Source organism: Rhinoraja longicauda, chromosome 44 (assembly GCF_053455715.1).
Source record: "Rhinoraja longicauda isolate Sanriku21f chromosome 44, sRhiLon1.1, whole genome shotgun sequence".
Lineage (NCBI taxonomy): Eukaryota > Metazoa > Chordata > Chondrichthyes > Rajiformes > Arhynchobatidae > Rhinoraja > Rhinoraja longicauda.
Genome location: NC_135996.1, coordinates 7,954,793 through 7,972,021, shown reverse-complemented (window position 1 = coordinate 7,972,021; position 17,229 = coordinate 7,954,793). Strand labels below are relative to the sequence as shown.

Here is a 17,229-nt window from a genome sequence, read left to right as displayed (position 1 = left end):
GTCGCGAGAGCGGCGGCGCAGCCGGGAATGGCGGCGAGACAGGGGCGCGCGGCCCCGCACTGAGGGAAACAGAGAGGCGGCCCCGGCCCCGCCCCGCACACACACAGGGCCCCCCGCACACTGACTGGGCCCGGCCCCGCCCGAGCCCGCACCTATATACAGGGCCCCGCACACACACACACACACACACACACAGGCCTCGGGCACTGAGGGGGAGAGAGAGAGAGAGGCGGTATCGGTAACACAGGCCCCCGGCCCGGCCCGGCCCGCACCGCGCCACTGGGCCCAGGCACTGAGAGGGAGAGGCGGCACCGACCCACACACACACACACACAGGCCCGGGCACCGGCCGGGGGGAAGGGTGAGGGGACGGACCGGAGACCGGAGACTGAAGGCCCGCAGCCATGAGCCACCCCGACCCTGACGGCGAGCCCGAGGGTGAACCCGACGCCAAACTGCTGCACACCAAGCGGCTGTACAGGTGAGCGGGGGGGGGGGGGGGGGGAGGGGGAGGGGGAGAGGGGTAGGTGGTTAGAGGAGGCGGTAGGTAGTGAGGGGGATGGGGGTTGGTTAGAAGATAGGCGAAAGGTAGTGAGGGGAAGGGAGTTGGAGAGGAGACGGGTGGGCAGGTAGTGAGGGACAGGGGTTAGTAGGTTAGTGGGCAGAGGGAGGGAGGAAGGGGACGGGTGGGCAGGTAGTGAGGGAGAAGGGAGTGAGGGGTAGGAGGTTAGTGGGCAGAGGGAGGGAGGGAGGGGATAGGTGGGCAGGTAGTGAGGGACAGGGGTAGCAGGTTAGTGGGCAGAGGGAGGGAGGAAGGGGACGGGTGGGCAGGTAGTGAGGGAGAGGTAGCAGGTTAGTGGGCAGAGGGAGGGAGGGGACAGGTGGGCAGGTAGTGAGGGTGAGGGGTAGGTGGTTAGAGGAGGCAATAGGTAGTGAGGGGAAGGGGGTTGGGGGAGGTGTGGGCAGGTAGTGGGGGAGAGGTAGGTGGTTGCAGGGGAAGCGATAGGGAGTGAGGGGAAGTGAGGAGGGGAGGGGTGGGCAGGTAGTGAGGGAGAGCGGTAGCAGGTTAGAGGGGGCGATGGGTAGTGACGGGGAGGGAGGTCTGAGGGGAGTTAGTGAGGGAGGTCTAAGGGAGGGGTGGGCAGGTGGTGAAGGAGACGGGAATGAAGGGTAGGGGGTTAGAGGAGGGGATCGGTACTGAGGGAGGGGAGGGGGCAGTTATGGGGGGACACGGAGTGGAGAGAGGGAGGGGGGATGGGGATGGGAGGTTCCCCTGACAATGGCAGTGTGAGGCTTAATGTTCTCTGTCGTGACTGGTGTAAGTGAGGTCTAATAAACTTGCTGTTCAATGAGCCTGGACTGATGGCACAGGAGAGGGTGAGCACGTCTTTTTGTGGTTATGGCGGAAAATTAAATCAGCATTCAGCCAAGGCTGCCAACAATATACATCTGTAAACCTGACGAGTTGACACTAAAGATAGACACAGAGAACTGGAGTAACTCAGTGGGTCAGGCAGCATCTGTGGAGAACATGGATAGGTGACGTTTCACAGAGTGCTGGAGTAACTCAGCGGGTCAGGCAGCATCTGTGGAGAACATGGATAGGTGACGTTTCACAGAGTGCTGGAGTAACTCAGCGGGTCAGGCAGCATCTGTGGAGAACATGGATAGGTGACGTTTCACAGAGTGCTGGAGTAAAGGACTTGTCCCACTTTGGCGATTTTTTAGGCGACTGCCGGCGACTGTCAAAGTTGTAGCAGATCGCCGAAAAAAAATAACCGTACGTCAATGTCCACGACAATGCTCGCAACAAGCTAAGACAACCTACCACATAGGCGACTCAAGGGCCTGTCCTACTTAGGCGATGTTAAGGCGACTGATGGCGACTAGGCTGTCGCCCACAGTTCGCAGGAGTGTTGCTGGCATGTTCGTGGGGAGTCTTCAAAGAATCGTAGTGGATCTCGGCGCGTCGTGAAGATTTCAAGCGGTCTGAAATTTCTCGGCGACAGCTGGCTTGTGGCCCGGTACCGTAGCTTATTGCGGGCATTGTCGCATGCTGTCCCCAGGTATGCAAGGTTGTCGCCTGTACATGTCATTCACAGATTCTATTAGCATTCATTTTGACCATTAAAATCAAACGCTTACACACGCGCTGCGCTGAGAACTCTTCATTCATTCATTTAGATCAATGAGGCAAACACGGACACAGGCATTTCATGACGTTTATTAAAAGCCAACGCTCACACATACACAGACACTACTAAAAAGATATACTGAGTTTCACTGCTGTGTTGTTTGTAGGGGAGATGCACGCGTGACTATGAGGACAGCAAGGTCCGGCCAGCCCTTTTCACACGTCAATGCCGCCTCCGAACATGCCATCTGTGGTCTAAACCCGTCCACTGAAAAGCAGGTGCAGCAGCCAGGTGTGGATTGTGGGCAGAGTCCGTGATGCTCACCTGGCTGCTGCAGCTGCTTTTCAGTGGACGGGTTTAGACCACACATGTCATGTTTGGAGGCGGCATTGACGTGTGAAAAGTTCTGGCCGGACCTTGCTGCTGGCCGGACTTGTGACCTCATGGTCACGTGTGCATTTCCCCTACAAACAGCACAGCAGTGAAACTCAGTATATCTTTTTAGTAGTGTCTGTCTATATGTGAGCTTTGGCTTTTAATAAACGTCGTGAAATGGCTGTGGATGTGCTTGCCTCAATTAAATGAATGAATGAAAAGAGTTCTCATCGCGCAGCGCATGTGTAAGCGTTTGATTTTAATGGTCAAAATGAATACTAATAGAATCTATGAATGACGTCATGAAAAAGTACTTAGAAATTCAATAAATTCCGACAGCTATTTTTAAAGAAATCAACAAAATCAACTTTATTCAAAAACAACATAATCCTATGAAAGATCGGTAACTGCATGCAATTTTTTATAAAAAACGGGCACTTCAAACAAATGCAATTTATACCTAGCAATTTCACTGAACTGACCTTGCTGTCGGTTTGTTCACGTGTGAGTTGTGCTTGTGACACCTCCACATAATTGCAGGTTTTCGTTCATTGTCTTGCATGCCGTGGTCCCTGTCGTAGTGAACGTCCGAGGTAGCGAAGACTGAGTCGCTGGTTTTCGTCAGCTTGTGGTAGGTTGTCTTAGCTTGGCGCGGACATTGTCGTGGACATTGACCGTTGCTGGCAGTCGCCTAAAAAATCGCCAAAGTGGGAAAGGCCCTTAACTCAGCGGGTCAGGCAGCATCTCTGGAGAACATGGATAGGTGACGTTTCACAGAGTGCTGGAGTAACTCAGCGGGTCAGGCAGCGTATGTGGAGAACATGGATAGGTGACGTTTCACGGAGTGCTGGAGTAACTCAGCGGGTCAGGCAGCTGTGGAGAACATGGATAGGTGATGTTTCACAGAGTGCTGGAGTAACTCAACGGGTCAGGCGGCATCTGTGGAGAACATGGATAGGTGATGTTTCACAGAGTGCTGGAGTAACTCAGCGGGTCAGGCGGCATCTGTGGAGAACATGGATGGATGACGTTTCGGGTCGGGACCCATCTTCAGATACTAAGCTTGGTTTTGACTTTCACATTGGTTGTTTGTTGGGAAACGTCAGAATATGCAACCTCCACTGCTGTGTGGCCAATTTAAGTAAAGATTTCTGTGCCTCAAAGTTTCACCTTTTACCTTTTACCTTGGTCTAGATGAACGTTTAAATCTCTCTGTTTCAGGCCACCGTAAGGTCACCTCTCCTGGAATCTTGGATTGAGGAAGCTGGTTTTATAAATGGAATAGGATTAAATTTCTGTTTAAGACGACTGAGTAGATTTCACTGAAGTGAACATGATTCTGAGGATATCTAACAAAATAGTTGCTATGTGGCTTGCTGTATGTGGTGTATTATATCTTGGTGTACATGGCACAGATTCCAAGTAGGGTTTGGCCATTCTGGGCTGAGGTGAGAAATTCAGGGACCATTGAATCTCCAGGAGTTTCTAGCCAGTGGGGTCTCTGGCATTGAGTATGTTCAAAGCCATAAATGTCATGTGACAGGAGGAGAATGAGGCCATCCGGCCCATCGTCTACTCCGTCATTCAATCACGGCTGATCTATTTCTCTCTCCTAACCCCATTCTCCTGCCTTCTGCCTAAAACCCCTGACACCCGTACTAATCAAGAATCTATCTGTCTCTGCCTTAAAAATATCCATTGACTTTGCCTCCACAACCGTCTGTGGCAATGAATTCCACAGATTCATCACCCTCTGACTGAAGAAATTCATCCTCGTCTCCATCCTAAAGGAACGTCCTTTAATTCTGAGGCTGTGCCCTCTGGTCCTAGACTCTCCCACTAGTGGAAACATCCTCTCCACATCCACTCTATACTTCTCACTATTCTGTAAGTTTCTATGAAGTCCCCCCTCAACCTTCGAAACTCCAGCGAGTCAATTTGTTGAGGTGAAGGATGAGTTATATTGAATGAATGAGCAGGTGTGAGTGGGTTTGTGGTGTGCAGGTCTGTCTGCACACTACAGTCTCTTCCACTTATATATCTGCTTCCACATTAAGGAGTTGTTGACACATTGTCCCCCTCTCCCACTCTTTCTGTCACCAGCGCTCTGCCAGTTTTACAGTCTTTCCGTTATCTAGTTTGTAACAATTCTGACTTATCTGCTGTAGTATTTGATGTTGCTCAGGGCACTTGGGAAACATACACAGTAATCAGGCAAAATCTGTGGGGTTTTGTAAAGGGGCAATTATCTGTTGAGGTTGCTTCTCTTGGAGAATCTGGAGCCAGTGGGGCATTGTTTAAAGATAAAGGGTAAGTGTTTTAGACAGATGTGCCGGTGTCTTTTCTGAGAGTTGAGAGACCTTGTCCAAACGTTGAATCTTCCATTATTTCTGAATCGGGAATATTGGGAAATTGGCGATAGAGTTGCCGCTTCACGCTCAGAGACTTGTATTCCATCCTGACCTCGGCTGCTGTCTGTACAGAGTTTATACGTTCTCACTGTGAGCACGTGGCCTTTCTCCGGGTGCTCCGATTTCCTCCCACGTCACAAAGACGTGCGGGTTTGTAGGTTAATTTGCTTTGGTAAAATTGTTTTAAAAATCCGGAGTTTGCAGGATAGTGTCACTGTATGGGGGTCGCTGGTTGGCACGGGCTCTGTGGGCCGAAGGGCCTGTTGTCACGCTGTCTCTCTAAAACTAATATACTAATGGAAGGACAGAAGGGTCTCGACCCGAAACGTCACCCGTTCCTTCTCTCCAGAAATGCTGCCTGTCCTGCTGAGTTACTCCAGGTTTTTGTGTGTGTCTTCAGATTAAACCAGCATCTGTAGTTCCTTCCTACACTATGGAAGGACATGACAGGTTACTGGGAGTGAATGTGATGAGCAATTGAGGTTTCAATCAGATCAGCCATGGTTGTAGTAAACGGCGGAACAGGCTCGATGGGCAGAGTGGCCCACATCATCTCCAAACTGGAAGTTGTGTCCAATTGTGTAGGAAGGAACTGCAGATGCTGGTTTACACCGAAGATAGACACAAAATGCTGGAGTAACTGATGGGGAGAGGCAGCATCTCTGGAGAGAAGGAATGGGTGATGTTTCAGGTCTGAAGAAGGGTCTCGGGTCTAAATGTCACTCATTCCTTCTCTCCAGTTGTGTAGACAATAGACAATAGATGCAGGAGGAGGCCATTCGGCCCTTCGAGCCTGTACGCACCGCCATTCAATGTGATCATGGCTGATCATTCTCAATCAGTACCCCGTTCCTGCCTTCTCTCCATACCCCCTGACTCCGCTATCCTTAAGAGCTCTATCTAGCTCTCTCTTGAATGCATTCAGAGAATTGGCCTCCACTGCCTTCTGTGGCAGAGAATTCCACAGATTTACAACTGAAAAAGTTTTTCCTCATCTCCGTTCTAAATGGCCAACCCCTTATTCTTAAACTGTGGCCCCTGGTTCTGGACTCCCCCAACATTGGGAACATGTTTCCTGCATCTAACGTGTCCAACCCCTTAATAATCTTATATGTTTCGATAAGATCCCCTCTCATCCTTCTAAATTCCAGTGTATACAAGCCTAGTCGCTCCAGTCTTTCAACGTACGACAGTCCCGCCATTCCGGGAATTAACCTAGTAAACCTACGCTGCATGCCCTCAATAGCAAGAATATCCTTCCTCAAATTTGGAGACCAAAGCTCCACACAGTACTCCAGGTGCGGTCTCACTAGGGCCCTGTACAACTGCAGAAGGACCTCTTTGCTCCTATACTCAACTCCTCTTGTTATGAAGGCCAACATTCCATTGGCTTTCTTCACTGCCTGCTGTACCTGCATGCTTCCTTTCAGTGACTGATGCACTAGGACACCCAGATCTCGTTGTACGTCCCCTTTTCCTAACTTGACACCATTCAGATAATAATCTGCCTTCCTATTCTTACCAGCAAAGTGGATAACCTCACACTTATCCACATTAGACTGCATCTGCCATGCATCCGCCCACTCACACAACCTGTGTACAATTGGTTTCCTTCCTGTCTAGTTGAAACTGTGAGGCAGCAGCTCTACCCGCTGCGCCACTTTGTCGCTCTATGTCACTGTTGTTGGTTCTGGGCAGGGTACAGCAGAGGTGGTGAAGGAGAGGAGGGGTTGGAGCAGGAGAGAGGTGATGGTACATGTTGTAGGCTCGGGTGTGTTGTACAAATAAAGATGGGTGTTGTAGCTGTGACCTGCTGTCTCCCAGGGCCGTGGTGGAAGCAGTTCATCGATTAGACGCAATTGTCAGCAACAAGATGGCGTACCGGGAAGTATTCAAGCCCGAAAACATCAGCCTTCGCAACAGGTGAGTGTGGGAGACGGTCGGGATGATCACGGGCTGGGTCGGTCAAGGTAGGGGTGGTCATGGGCTGGGTCGGTCAGGTAGGGGTGGTCACGGGCTGGGTCGGTCATGGTAGGGGTGGTCTGGTCGTGGGGTGGTCTGGGTGGGGGTGGTGTGGGTGGGGCCCTGTGTTGCTGACCGGCCTGTGCTGGGTCCCCAGGCTGAAGGAACTGTGTGTGGGGGTGGGTCTCGGTGGGGGTGGGTCTGGGTGGGGTTGGGTCGGTGTGGGGGTGGGTCAGGGTGGGGGTGGTCAAGGTAGGGGTGGGTCTGGGTGAGGGCGGGTCAAGGTGGGGGTGGGTCAGTGTGGGGGTGGGTCTGGGTGAGGGTGGGTCAGGGTGGGGGTGGTCAGTGGGGGTGGGTTGTCTGGGTGGGGGCGGGTCAGTGTGGGGGTGGGTCTGGGTAGCGGCAGGTCAGGGTGGGGGTGGTCTGGGTGAGGGCGGGTCAGGGTGGGGTCGGTGGGGGTGGTCAATGTGGGGGGGGTCTGGGTGAGGGCGGGTCAGGGTGTGGGTCTGGGTGGGGCCCTGTGTTGCTGACCGGCCTGTGCTGGGTCCCCAGGCTGAAGGAGCTGTGTGTGAAGCTGATGTTCCTGCACCCCGTGGACTACGGCCGCAAGGCTGAGGAGCTGCTGTGGAGGAAGGTTTACTACGAGGTCATCCAGCTGGTCAAAACCAACAAGAAGGTAGCGCCCGCATCACCGGGGGAGGGGGAGAGGGGCGGGGGGGGGGGGAGTGGGAGAGGGGCGGGAGCGGAGAGGGGGAGAAGGGGGGGGGGGGAGAGGGGTGGGGGGGGGAGTGGGAGAGGGGCGGGGGGGGGCGGGAGAGGGAGAGGGGAGGGGAGAGAGGGACGGAGGGGAGAGAGGCGGGGGGGGGGTGAGGGGGGAGAGGAGGGGAGGGGGTTAAGGGAGGATGAGGTTATGGGAGAGGGTTGGGGAGAGGGTGGAAAGAGAAGCAGCGTGTGGCAAATGATTGAATCCTTGCACTTTGGATGGAGTGGGGGGGAGGAGTAGGAGGGAGGGGGGCAGGGGAGGCGGGAGTGGGAGTTGAGGCAGATGGGGGGGGGGTGTGGGAGGGAGGGGGCGTAGTGGGAGTGGGGTGGGGAGTTGGCTGCAGCTAATGATTGATTCCTTGCCCTCTGGGGCAAGTTAGCTCGGTTAGTTGGAGCGTGGTGCTGATAATGCCAAGGTCATGGGTTCGGTTCCCGTACGGGTCACTGCTTTACTCTTGATTACTCAGGACCTGAAAGGTGACGTGGAGAAGGCAGGAGAATGGGGTCAAGAGGGAAAGGTAGACCGGCGTCTGTTTGTCCTGAGCCTGTGCCGCTGATCCCAGGGCATTGCCCTCCCTCCCTCCCTCCCTCCCTCCCTCCCTCCCTCCCTCCCTCCCTCCCTCCCTCCCTCCCTCCCTCCCTCCCTCCCTCCCTCCCTCCCTCCCTCCAACCCTCCCTCCAACCCTCCCTCCAACCCTCCCTCCAACCCTCCCTCCAACCCTCCCTCCAACCCTCCCTCCAACCCTCCCTCCAACCCTCCCTCAAACCCTCCCTCAAACCCTCCAACCCTCCCTCAAACCCTGTTGTAACCCAATTGCTTTTGAAGATTCCAATTAGCTTGCACGTCCCAAATAACAACAGCTCAGCCCCTCAAACCTGGGAGAAATAATTCTCATCTCCCACTTTTCACACAGAGGGTGGGTGTATGGAACAAGCTGCCAGGGGATGCAGTTGAGGCAGGAACTCTCCCAGCGCTTAGGAAACATTTAGACAGGTACATGGATAGGACAGGTTTGGAGGGATATGGACAGGTGGGACTAGTGTAGGTGGGACATGTTGGCCAGTGTGGGCAAGTTGGGCTGAAGGGCCTGTTTCCACGCCGTATCACTCTCTGACTCTCTGACTTGGTGTTTGGATTCTGTGCACCATTACTACTCTGTCTAAACTGTCTTATGTTGGGCAATGAGTAACTCTGCCTGTGGAGAGAGAAGCCCAGCCCCTGAGTCCGGCTGCTCTACTGAACTCCAGTATTGTTTGCTCTGTACAAATAACTCCACATCGGGAGGTTTAGAAAGAGCTGGGTACTTTTCACGCATCAGCTTGACGTTTGTTGTCTGTGGTTGGAAAATCCCAGCAGAGGGGGTTTACCAGAACGCTGCCTAGAGTGTTGTGTTTCAGTGCAGGGCGAGGATGCAGAGGGGGTTTACCAGACGCTGCCTGGATTAGAGGGTTCCAGCTACAGGGAGAGGATGCAGAGGGGGTTTACCACAATGCTGCCTGGATTAGAGGGTTCCAGCTACAGGGAGAGGGTGCACAGGGGGTTTACCAGACGCTGCCTGGATTAGAGGGTTCCAGCTACAGGGAGAGGGTGCAGCGGGGGTTTACCACAATGCTGCCTGGATTAGAGGGTTCCAGCTACAGGGAGAGGATGCAGAGGGGGTTTACCACAATGCTGCCTGGATTAGAGGGTTTCAGTTACAGGGAGAGCTTGGAAAGGGTGCAAAGGAGGTTTACCAGAGTGTACTCTGTATTTGAGGGTGTTACCTTCAGGGAGAGGGTGTGGGGGGGTTACCAGAACGCTGCCTGGATTAGAGGGTTTCAGCTTCAGGGAGAAGGTGCAGATGGGGGGGGGGGGGGGGGTTTACCAGATGCTGCCTGGATTAGAGGGTTTCAGCTTCAGGGAGAAGTTGGAGGGGCTTACCAGAACGCTGCCTGGATTAGAGGGTTTCAGCTCCAGGGAGAGGTTGGAGAGGGTGGTGAGGAGGTTTACCACAATGCTGCCTGGATTAGAGGGTTTCAGCTTCAGGGAGAGGGTGCAGAGGGTGCGGGTGTTTACCACAGTGTGCCTGTCTGACTGCCCGGTTGTGCCTGGCAGCACATTCACAGCCGCAGTGCGCTGGAGTGTGCCTACCGCACCCACTTGATCGCCGGCATTGGCTTCTACCAGCACCTGCTGCTCTACGTCCAGTCTCACTACCAGCTGGAACTGCACAACTCCATTGACTGGACACACGTCACAGACCCCCTCATAGGTCAGTCTCCAGCAAGGGAAGGGGGGGTGGGGGTGGGGTGGGGAGGGGCGGGTGGGGGTGGGGTGGGGAGGGGCGGGTGGGGTGGGGAGGGGCGGGTGGGGGGGGAGAGGGGAGGGGCGGGTGGGGGGGCGAGGGGAGGGGCGGGTGGGGGGCTGGGTTGGGAAGGGCACCCATTCCTTCTCTCCAAAGATGCTGCCTGGCCCGCTGAGTTACTCCAGCACTCTGAAACGTCACCTAACTGAACCCAACCCAGCCCAACTCAACCCAACCCAACCCAACCCAACCCATCCCAACCCAACCCATCCCAACCCAATCACCACCCATTCCTTCTCTCCAGAGATGCTGCCTGACCCGCTGAGTTACTCCAGCACTCTGTGAAACGTCACCTATCCATATTCTCTACAGATGCTGCCTGACCCGCTGAGTTACTCCAGCACTCTGTGAAACGTCACCTATCCATGTTCTCCACAGATGCTGCCTGACCCACTGAGTTACTCCAGCTCTTTGTGTCTATCTTCGGTATAAGGCAGCATTTGCAGCTCCCCCTTGCACACCTCTACCTCCCTGGTGTGCACTGGCACTGAGACTGGGAATGCCAGGTGGACCATTGCATGACATGCTCTTCCTTCCACCTGTGAATCTGAAGGGGTTCTCTTTCTCTTGCTTGTGTAGGTCGGAGGAAACTGATGACTGCTTCTGGCAAGGAAATGGAATGGGCTCAGATGGCTTGTCACAGGTGCCTGATGTACCTGGGAGACCTGGGTAAGTATCGGCACGGGGGGAACGAACGGGACCACAGGCTTGCTGACGGATTCCTCCTCCCTCCCTGGCACTGGGATCAGGTCCAGAGAAGGTTCACCAGAACCATCTCCGCCCTTGTGCTCTATCTGATTTGAGGAAGGACATCCTTGTAATTGAGGCAGTGCAGCGTAGGTTCCGAGATTGATCCTTGGGATGGCGGAACTGTCATATGAGGAAAGATTGGAAAGACTGGGCTTGTATTCACTGGAGTTTAGAAGGATGAGACGGGATCTTATAGAGACGTGTAAAATTATAAAAGGACTGGACAAGCTAGATGCAGGAAAAATGTTCCCAATGTTGGGCGAGTCCAGAACCAGGGGCCACACAGTCTTAGAATAAAGGGGAGGCCATTTAAAACTGAGGTGAGAAGGAACTTTTTCACACAGAGAGTTGTGAATTTGTGGAATTCTCTGCCACAGAGGGCAGTGGAGGCCAAATCACTGGATGGATTTAAGAGAGAGTTAGATAGAGCTCTCGGGGCTAGCGGAATCAAGGGATATGGAGAGAAGGCAGGCACGGGTTACTGATTGTGGATGATCAGCCATGATCACAATGAGTGGCAGTGCTGGCTCGAAGGGCCGAATGGCCTCCTCCTGCACCTATTTTCTATGTTTCTATCTGATGCTGGTCAGGCCGCATTCTCAATATTGAGAGCAATTTTGGGCCCCATATCTGAGGAAGGATGTGCTGGCTCTGGAGAGGGTCCAGAGGAGGTTTACAAGAATGATCTCAGGAATGAGTGGGCTAACCTATGATGAGCGCTTGACAGCACTGGGCCTGTACTCGCTGGAGTTTAGAAGGATGAGGGGGACCTCATTGAAACTTACCAAATAGTGAAAGGCCTGGATAGAGCGGATGTGGAGAGGATGTTTCCACTGGTGGGAGAGTCTAGGACCAGAGGGCACAGCCTCAGAATTAAAGGACGTTCTTTTAGGAAGGAGATGAGGAGAAATTTATTTAGTCAGAGGATGGTGAATCTGTGGAATTCTTTGCTACAGACGGCTGTGGAGGCCAAGTCAATAGATATTTCGCAAGCGGAGATTGACGTTCTTAATTAGGAAGGTTTCAAACGCTCATCATAGATTAACCTACTTATTCCTGGGATCATTCTCCTAAACCTCCTCTGGACCCTCTCCAGAGCCAGCACATCCTTCCTCAGATATGGGGCCCGAAATTGCTCACAATACTCCAAATGTGGCCTGACCAGCACCTTGTATGTATATGTAGCAAGAATGGGTCGACTGGGCTAATATTCCCTGGAATTTAGAAGGATGGGAGGGGATCTTATAGAAACATATAAAATTCTTAAAGGACTGGACAGGCTAGATGCACGAAAAATGTTCCCGATATTGGGGGAGTCCAGAACCAGGGGTCACAGTTTAAGAATAAGGTGTCGGCCATTTAGGACTGAGATGTGGAAAAACGTTTTCACCCCGAGAGTTGTGATTCTGTGGAACTCTCTGCCACAGAGGGCAGTGGAGGCCAATTTACTGGATGTATTCAAGAAAGAGTTAGATGGAGCTCTAAGGGCTAGTGGAATCAAGGGATACGGGGAGAAGGCAGGTACGGGTTACTGATTATGGATGAACAGCCGTGTCCTTGTATATCCCTGTTCCGTTTGTCAACACGCCGCTGGAGTGGCAGATTCCGCTGCTCAGTCCCGGCCATTCCGTCACTCCACGCCATCACTCCGCACCATCACACCCCACTGCCACTCCGTCACTCCGTACTATCACTCTGCACTGTCACTTTGCACTGTCACTTTGCACCGTCACTCCGCACCGTCACTCCATCACTCCGCACCGTCACTCCGCACTGCCTTTCGTCACTCCGCTCCGTCACTCCGCACCATCACTCCGCACTGCCTTCCGTCACTCCGCTCCGTCACTCCGCACGTTCACTCCCGTCCTGTCTTTCAGCACGATACCAGAACGAGTTGTCGGGGGTGGACACGGAGCAGCTGGCCGAGAGGTTCTACCACCAGTCGCTGTCGGTGGCTCCTCATGTGGGTGAGTGCGGTGTTCGGGGCCACTCAGAGCGGGGCCCCCCTGAACCGGCGCGGGTAAACCCCGCCCCCTCGTGGGGCCACTCAGAGCGGGGCCCCCTGTAGCTGCTGGGGTAAACCCCGCCCCCCTTGTGGGGGCACTCAGTGCAGGCCCCCCTGTAGGTGCTGTTGTAAACCAACCCCCTAGTGGGGCCACTCTGTGCGGGGTCCCCCTGTAGCTGCTGGGGTAACCCCCCCCCCCCGTGTGGGGCACCGTGGGCAGGAGGGGACTGGGGGCAGCTGGGGTAAACCCCCCCCCCCCCATGTGGGGCACCGTGGGCAGGAGGGGACTGGGGGAGCTGGGGTAAACCCCCCCCCCCATGTGGGGCACCGCGGGCAGGAGGGGACTGGGGGCAGCTGGGGTAAACCCCCCCCCCCCCATGTGGGGCACCGTGGGCAGGAGGGGACTGGGGGAGCTGGGGTAAACCCCCCCCCCCCCATGTGGGGCACCGTGGGCAGGAGGGGACTGGGGGAGCTGGGGTAAACCCCCCCCCCCATGTGGGGCACCATGGGCAGGAGGGAGCTGGGGTAAACCCCCCCCCCCCCCATGTGGGGCACCGCGGGCAGGATGGGACTGGGGGAGCTGGGGTAAACGCCCCCCCCCATGTGGGGCACTGTGGGCAGGAGGGGACTGGGGGCAGCTGGGGTAAACCCCCCCCCCCCCCCATGTGGGGCACCGCGGGCAGGAGGGGACTGGGGGCAGCTGGGGTAAACCCCCCCCCCCCCATGTGGGGCACCGCGGGCAGGAGGGGACTGGGGGCAGCTGGCTCAGTGGGATGCAGCAGGAGAGGAGGATGTGGTGGTGTAGGTTTGGACAAGGGAGCAGTATTTTGCTTGCAGCAGAGGTTTGTGTGTAATACACAGAAGACACAAGCAAGACGATGCCCTGACATGGCTCTCTGTAACGGTGGCACGGTGGCACAGCAGTAGAGCTGTTGCCTCACAGCGCCAGAGACCTGGGTTTGACCCTGACTACGGGTGCTGTCTGTACGGAGTTTGTACGTTCTCCCCGTGACCTGCGTGGGTTTTCTCCAAGATCTCCGGTTTCCTCCTGCACTCCAAAGACGTGCAGGTTTGTAGCTTAATTGGCGTTGGTGTAAATGTAAATTGTCCCTAGTGTGTGTAGGATAGTGTGAGTGTGCGGGGATCACTGGTCGGCGCCGACTCGGTGGGCCGTTTCCGCGCTGTATCTCTAAACTAAAGTGAACGGTAAACCTGAGGAGAAGAGGGCGTTGGTGTTGATCAAAGTGACTGTCTTGATGAGCTGTTGTTGGGTTTGTGTTGCCTGTACATGATCCTGTCACTGTCTCCTCAGGCATGCCCTTCAACCAGCTCGGGACCCTGGCTGGCAGCAAGTATTACAACGTGGAGGCCACCTACTACTACCTCAGATGGTAAGTGCCACTCAGAGTTCAGCGTTCTGTTGGCCTCTGGTGCTGTCACAGAGCGGTTTAGCACGGAAACAGGCCCTTCGGCCCAACCTGCCCACACCGGCCAACATGCCCCAGCAACCCTAGTCCCCCCTGCCCACACTGGCCAACATGCCCCAGCAACACTAGTCCCCCCCTGCCCACACCGGCCAACATGCCCCAGCTACACTAGTCCCACCTGCCCACACCGGCCAACATGCCCCAGCAACCCTAGTCCCACCTGCCCACACTGGCCAACATGCCCCAGCTACACTAGTCCCACCTGCCCACACCGGCCAACATGCCCCAGCAACCCTAGTCCCCCCTGCCCACACTGGCCAAAATGCCCCAGCAACACTAGTCCCCCCTGCCCACACCGGCCAACATGCCCCAGCTACCCTAGTCCCCCCTGCCTGCGTTTGGCCCATCCCCCTCCAAACCTGTCCTATCCATGTACCTGTCTAACTGTTTCTTAAACGTTGGGATAGTCCCAGCCTCAACTACCTCCTCCAGCAGCTCGTTCCATACACCCACCACCCTCTGTTTGAAAAGGTTACCCCTCAGATTCCTATCAAATCTTTTCCCCCTCACCTTAAACCTATGTCCTTTGATCCTCGATTCCCCCACTTTGGGCAAGAGACTCTACCCGATCTATTCCTCTCATGATTTTATACACCTCTATAAGATCACCCCTCATCCTCCTGCGCTCGAAGGAATAGAGACCCAGCCTGTTCAACCTCTCCCTGTAGCTCACACCCTCTAGTCCTGGCAACATCCAGTCTGCTGTTTGAATCATTCAAATACTGTGTGTGGGGTAAATGATGTGTGGGGGAACCTGGGGGACCGGCCATAGTTTGTAAAGTAGAGGGTTGTTGAAGGGTGCAGCTGCTACACAACTTGCGACGGTGCAGGAGGTGCATGCAACCTCTCCAGGGCCCGCGTCTCCAGGGTCCCCCGTCTCCAGGGGCCGCGTGTCCAGGGTCCCCCGTCTCCAGGGGCCGCGTCTCCAGGGGCCGCGTGTCCAGCGTCCCCCGTCTCCAGGGTCCGCGTGTCCAGGGTCCCCCGTCTCCAGGGGCCCCGTCTCCAGGGGGTGGGTGTCCAGGGGCCGCGTCTCCAGGGGCCGCGTGTCCAGGGTCCCCCGTCTCCAGGGGCCGTGTGTCCAGGGTCCCCCGTCTCCAGGGGCCGCGTCTCCAGGGGCCGCGTCTCCAGGGGCCGCGTGTCCAGGGTCCCCCGTCTCCAGGGGCCGCGTGTCCAGGGTCCCCCGTCTCCAGGGGCCGCGTCTCCAGGGGCCGCGTGTCCATGGTCCCCCGTCTCCAGGGGCCGTGTGTCCAGGGTCCCCCGTCTCCAGGGGCCGCGTCTCCAGGGGCCGTGTGTCCAGGGTCCCCCGTCTCCAGGGGCCGCGTCTCCAGGGTCCCCCGTCTCCAGGGGGTGGGTGTCCAGGGTCCCCGTCTCCAGGGGCCGCGTGTCCAGGGTCCCCCGTCTCCAGGGGCCGCGTCTCCAGGGGCCGCGTTTCCAGGGGCCGCGTGTCCAGGGGCCGCGTGTCCAGGGTCCCCCGTCTCCAGGGGCCGCGTGTCCAGGGTCCCCTTTCTCCAGGATGCCCCATGTCCAGGGGCCCCGTCTCCAGACGATGCATCTCCAGGGGCCCTGAGAGTGAGGGAGCAGGGTGCTATCGGGGTAGGGAGAGGGAGCGTCACTGTTTCCTACACGCCCGTCCCACTGCCGTGTGAGATGTAATGGGGGGGGTCTCACCGCCGCCTGTTCCCCGCCACATGTTCTCCCCCGCGTGTTCTCCCCCGCGTGTTTCCCCCCGCGTGTTCCCCCCCGCGTGTTCTCTCCGCGTGTTACTCCCCGCCTGTTCCCCACCTCGTGTTCTCCCCCGCCTATTGATGTGTCGTTGTCCGTTTCCAGCATCCACTCTGAAATGCCTTTTGAAGGGGCGTACGGCAACCTGACGCGGCTGTTTGACAAGGCGGCCAAGGCCTACCACCAAATCCGCAGAACAGACACCAAGAAACTCTCAGTGAGCAGGCAAAGGTGAGCCGGTCTAACATGTCCGCACAGCAGCGGCAGAGTTGCTGCCTCCAACATTGTCCTCACTGCAGCAGTAAAGTTGCTGCTGCCAACATGTCCGCACGGGGTGGCACGGTGGCACAGCGGCAAAGTTGTTGCTGCCAACATGTCCGCACTGGGTGGCACAGCGGCAAAGTTTTTGCTGCCAACATGTCCGCACTGGGTGGCACAGCGGTATAGTTGCTGCTACCAACATGTCCGCACTGGGTGGCACAGCGGTAAAGTTGCTGCCTCCAACATTGTCCTCAATGCGACCGCACAGAGGTAGAGTTGCCTCATAGTGCCACAGACCCGGGTTCCATGACGACCGGTGCCATCTGTATGGCGTTTGTACGTTCTCCCTCCTTCCCTCTCTCCCTCTCTCCCTCCTTCCCTCTCTCCCTCTCTCCCTCCCTCCCTGTGCGGTCGTGTTCTGTTGCTGTAACCTTCACCTGTGCTTTTATTTGTCAGATCGAGAGACATCAAGCGTTTGTTGGTGAGTTTCATGTACCTGCAGAGCCTCCTGCAACCCAAGAACAGGTGAGCATCCCATGCCAGGGTTCAATCTTTACCGATCGGTTGGTGTGTGTGTCGCCTTGCCTGGGGTTCCTGCAGCCCATGCCAGGGTTCGATCCTTACTCAGTGTGTGTCAGGCAGCCTGGGGTCGCTGCTTTGTGTGAGGGTTCGATCCTTACCCAGTCTGGGGCTGATCTTTACCCAGTCTGGGGTTGATCCTTACCCAGTCTGGGGTTGATCTTTACCCAGTCTGGGGCTGATCTTTACCCAGTCTGGGGTTGATCTTTACCCAGTCTGGGGCTGATCTTTACCCAGTCTGGGGTTGATCCTTACCCAGTCTGGGGCTGATCTTTACCCAGTCTGGGGCTGATGTTTACCCAGTCTGGGGCTGATCTTTACCCAGTCTGGGGCTGATGTTTACCCAGTCTGGGGTTGATCTTTACCCAGTCTGGGGCTGATCTTTACCCAGTCTGGGGCTGATGTTTACCCAGTCTGGGGCTGATCTTTACCCAG

At 55.9% G+C, this 17,229-nt stretch overlaps 1 protein-coding gene across 1 annotated transcript; it reads left to right on the top strand.

Annotated features, from left to right (window-relative positions):
- Positions 1-16,876, top strand: LOC144612323 (nonsense-mediated mRNA decay factor SMG5-like). The gene is made up of 9 exons (XM_078431899.1): positions 1-481; positions 6,746-6,844; positions 7,436-7,559; positions 9,741-9,897; positions 10,570-10,659; positions 12,618-12,707; positions 14,058-14,136; positions 16,060-16,185; positions 16,672-16,876. Exons 1-9 carry the CDS (start codon positions 405-407, stop codon positions 16,742-16,744), a joined length of 915 nt encoding a protein of 304 aa, XP_078288025.1. The 5' UTR covers positions 1-404; the 3' UTR covers positions 16,745-16,876.
- Positions 16,877-17,229: the final 353 nt, after the last annotated feature.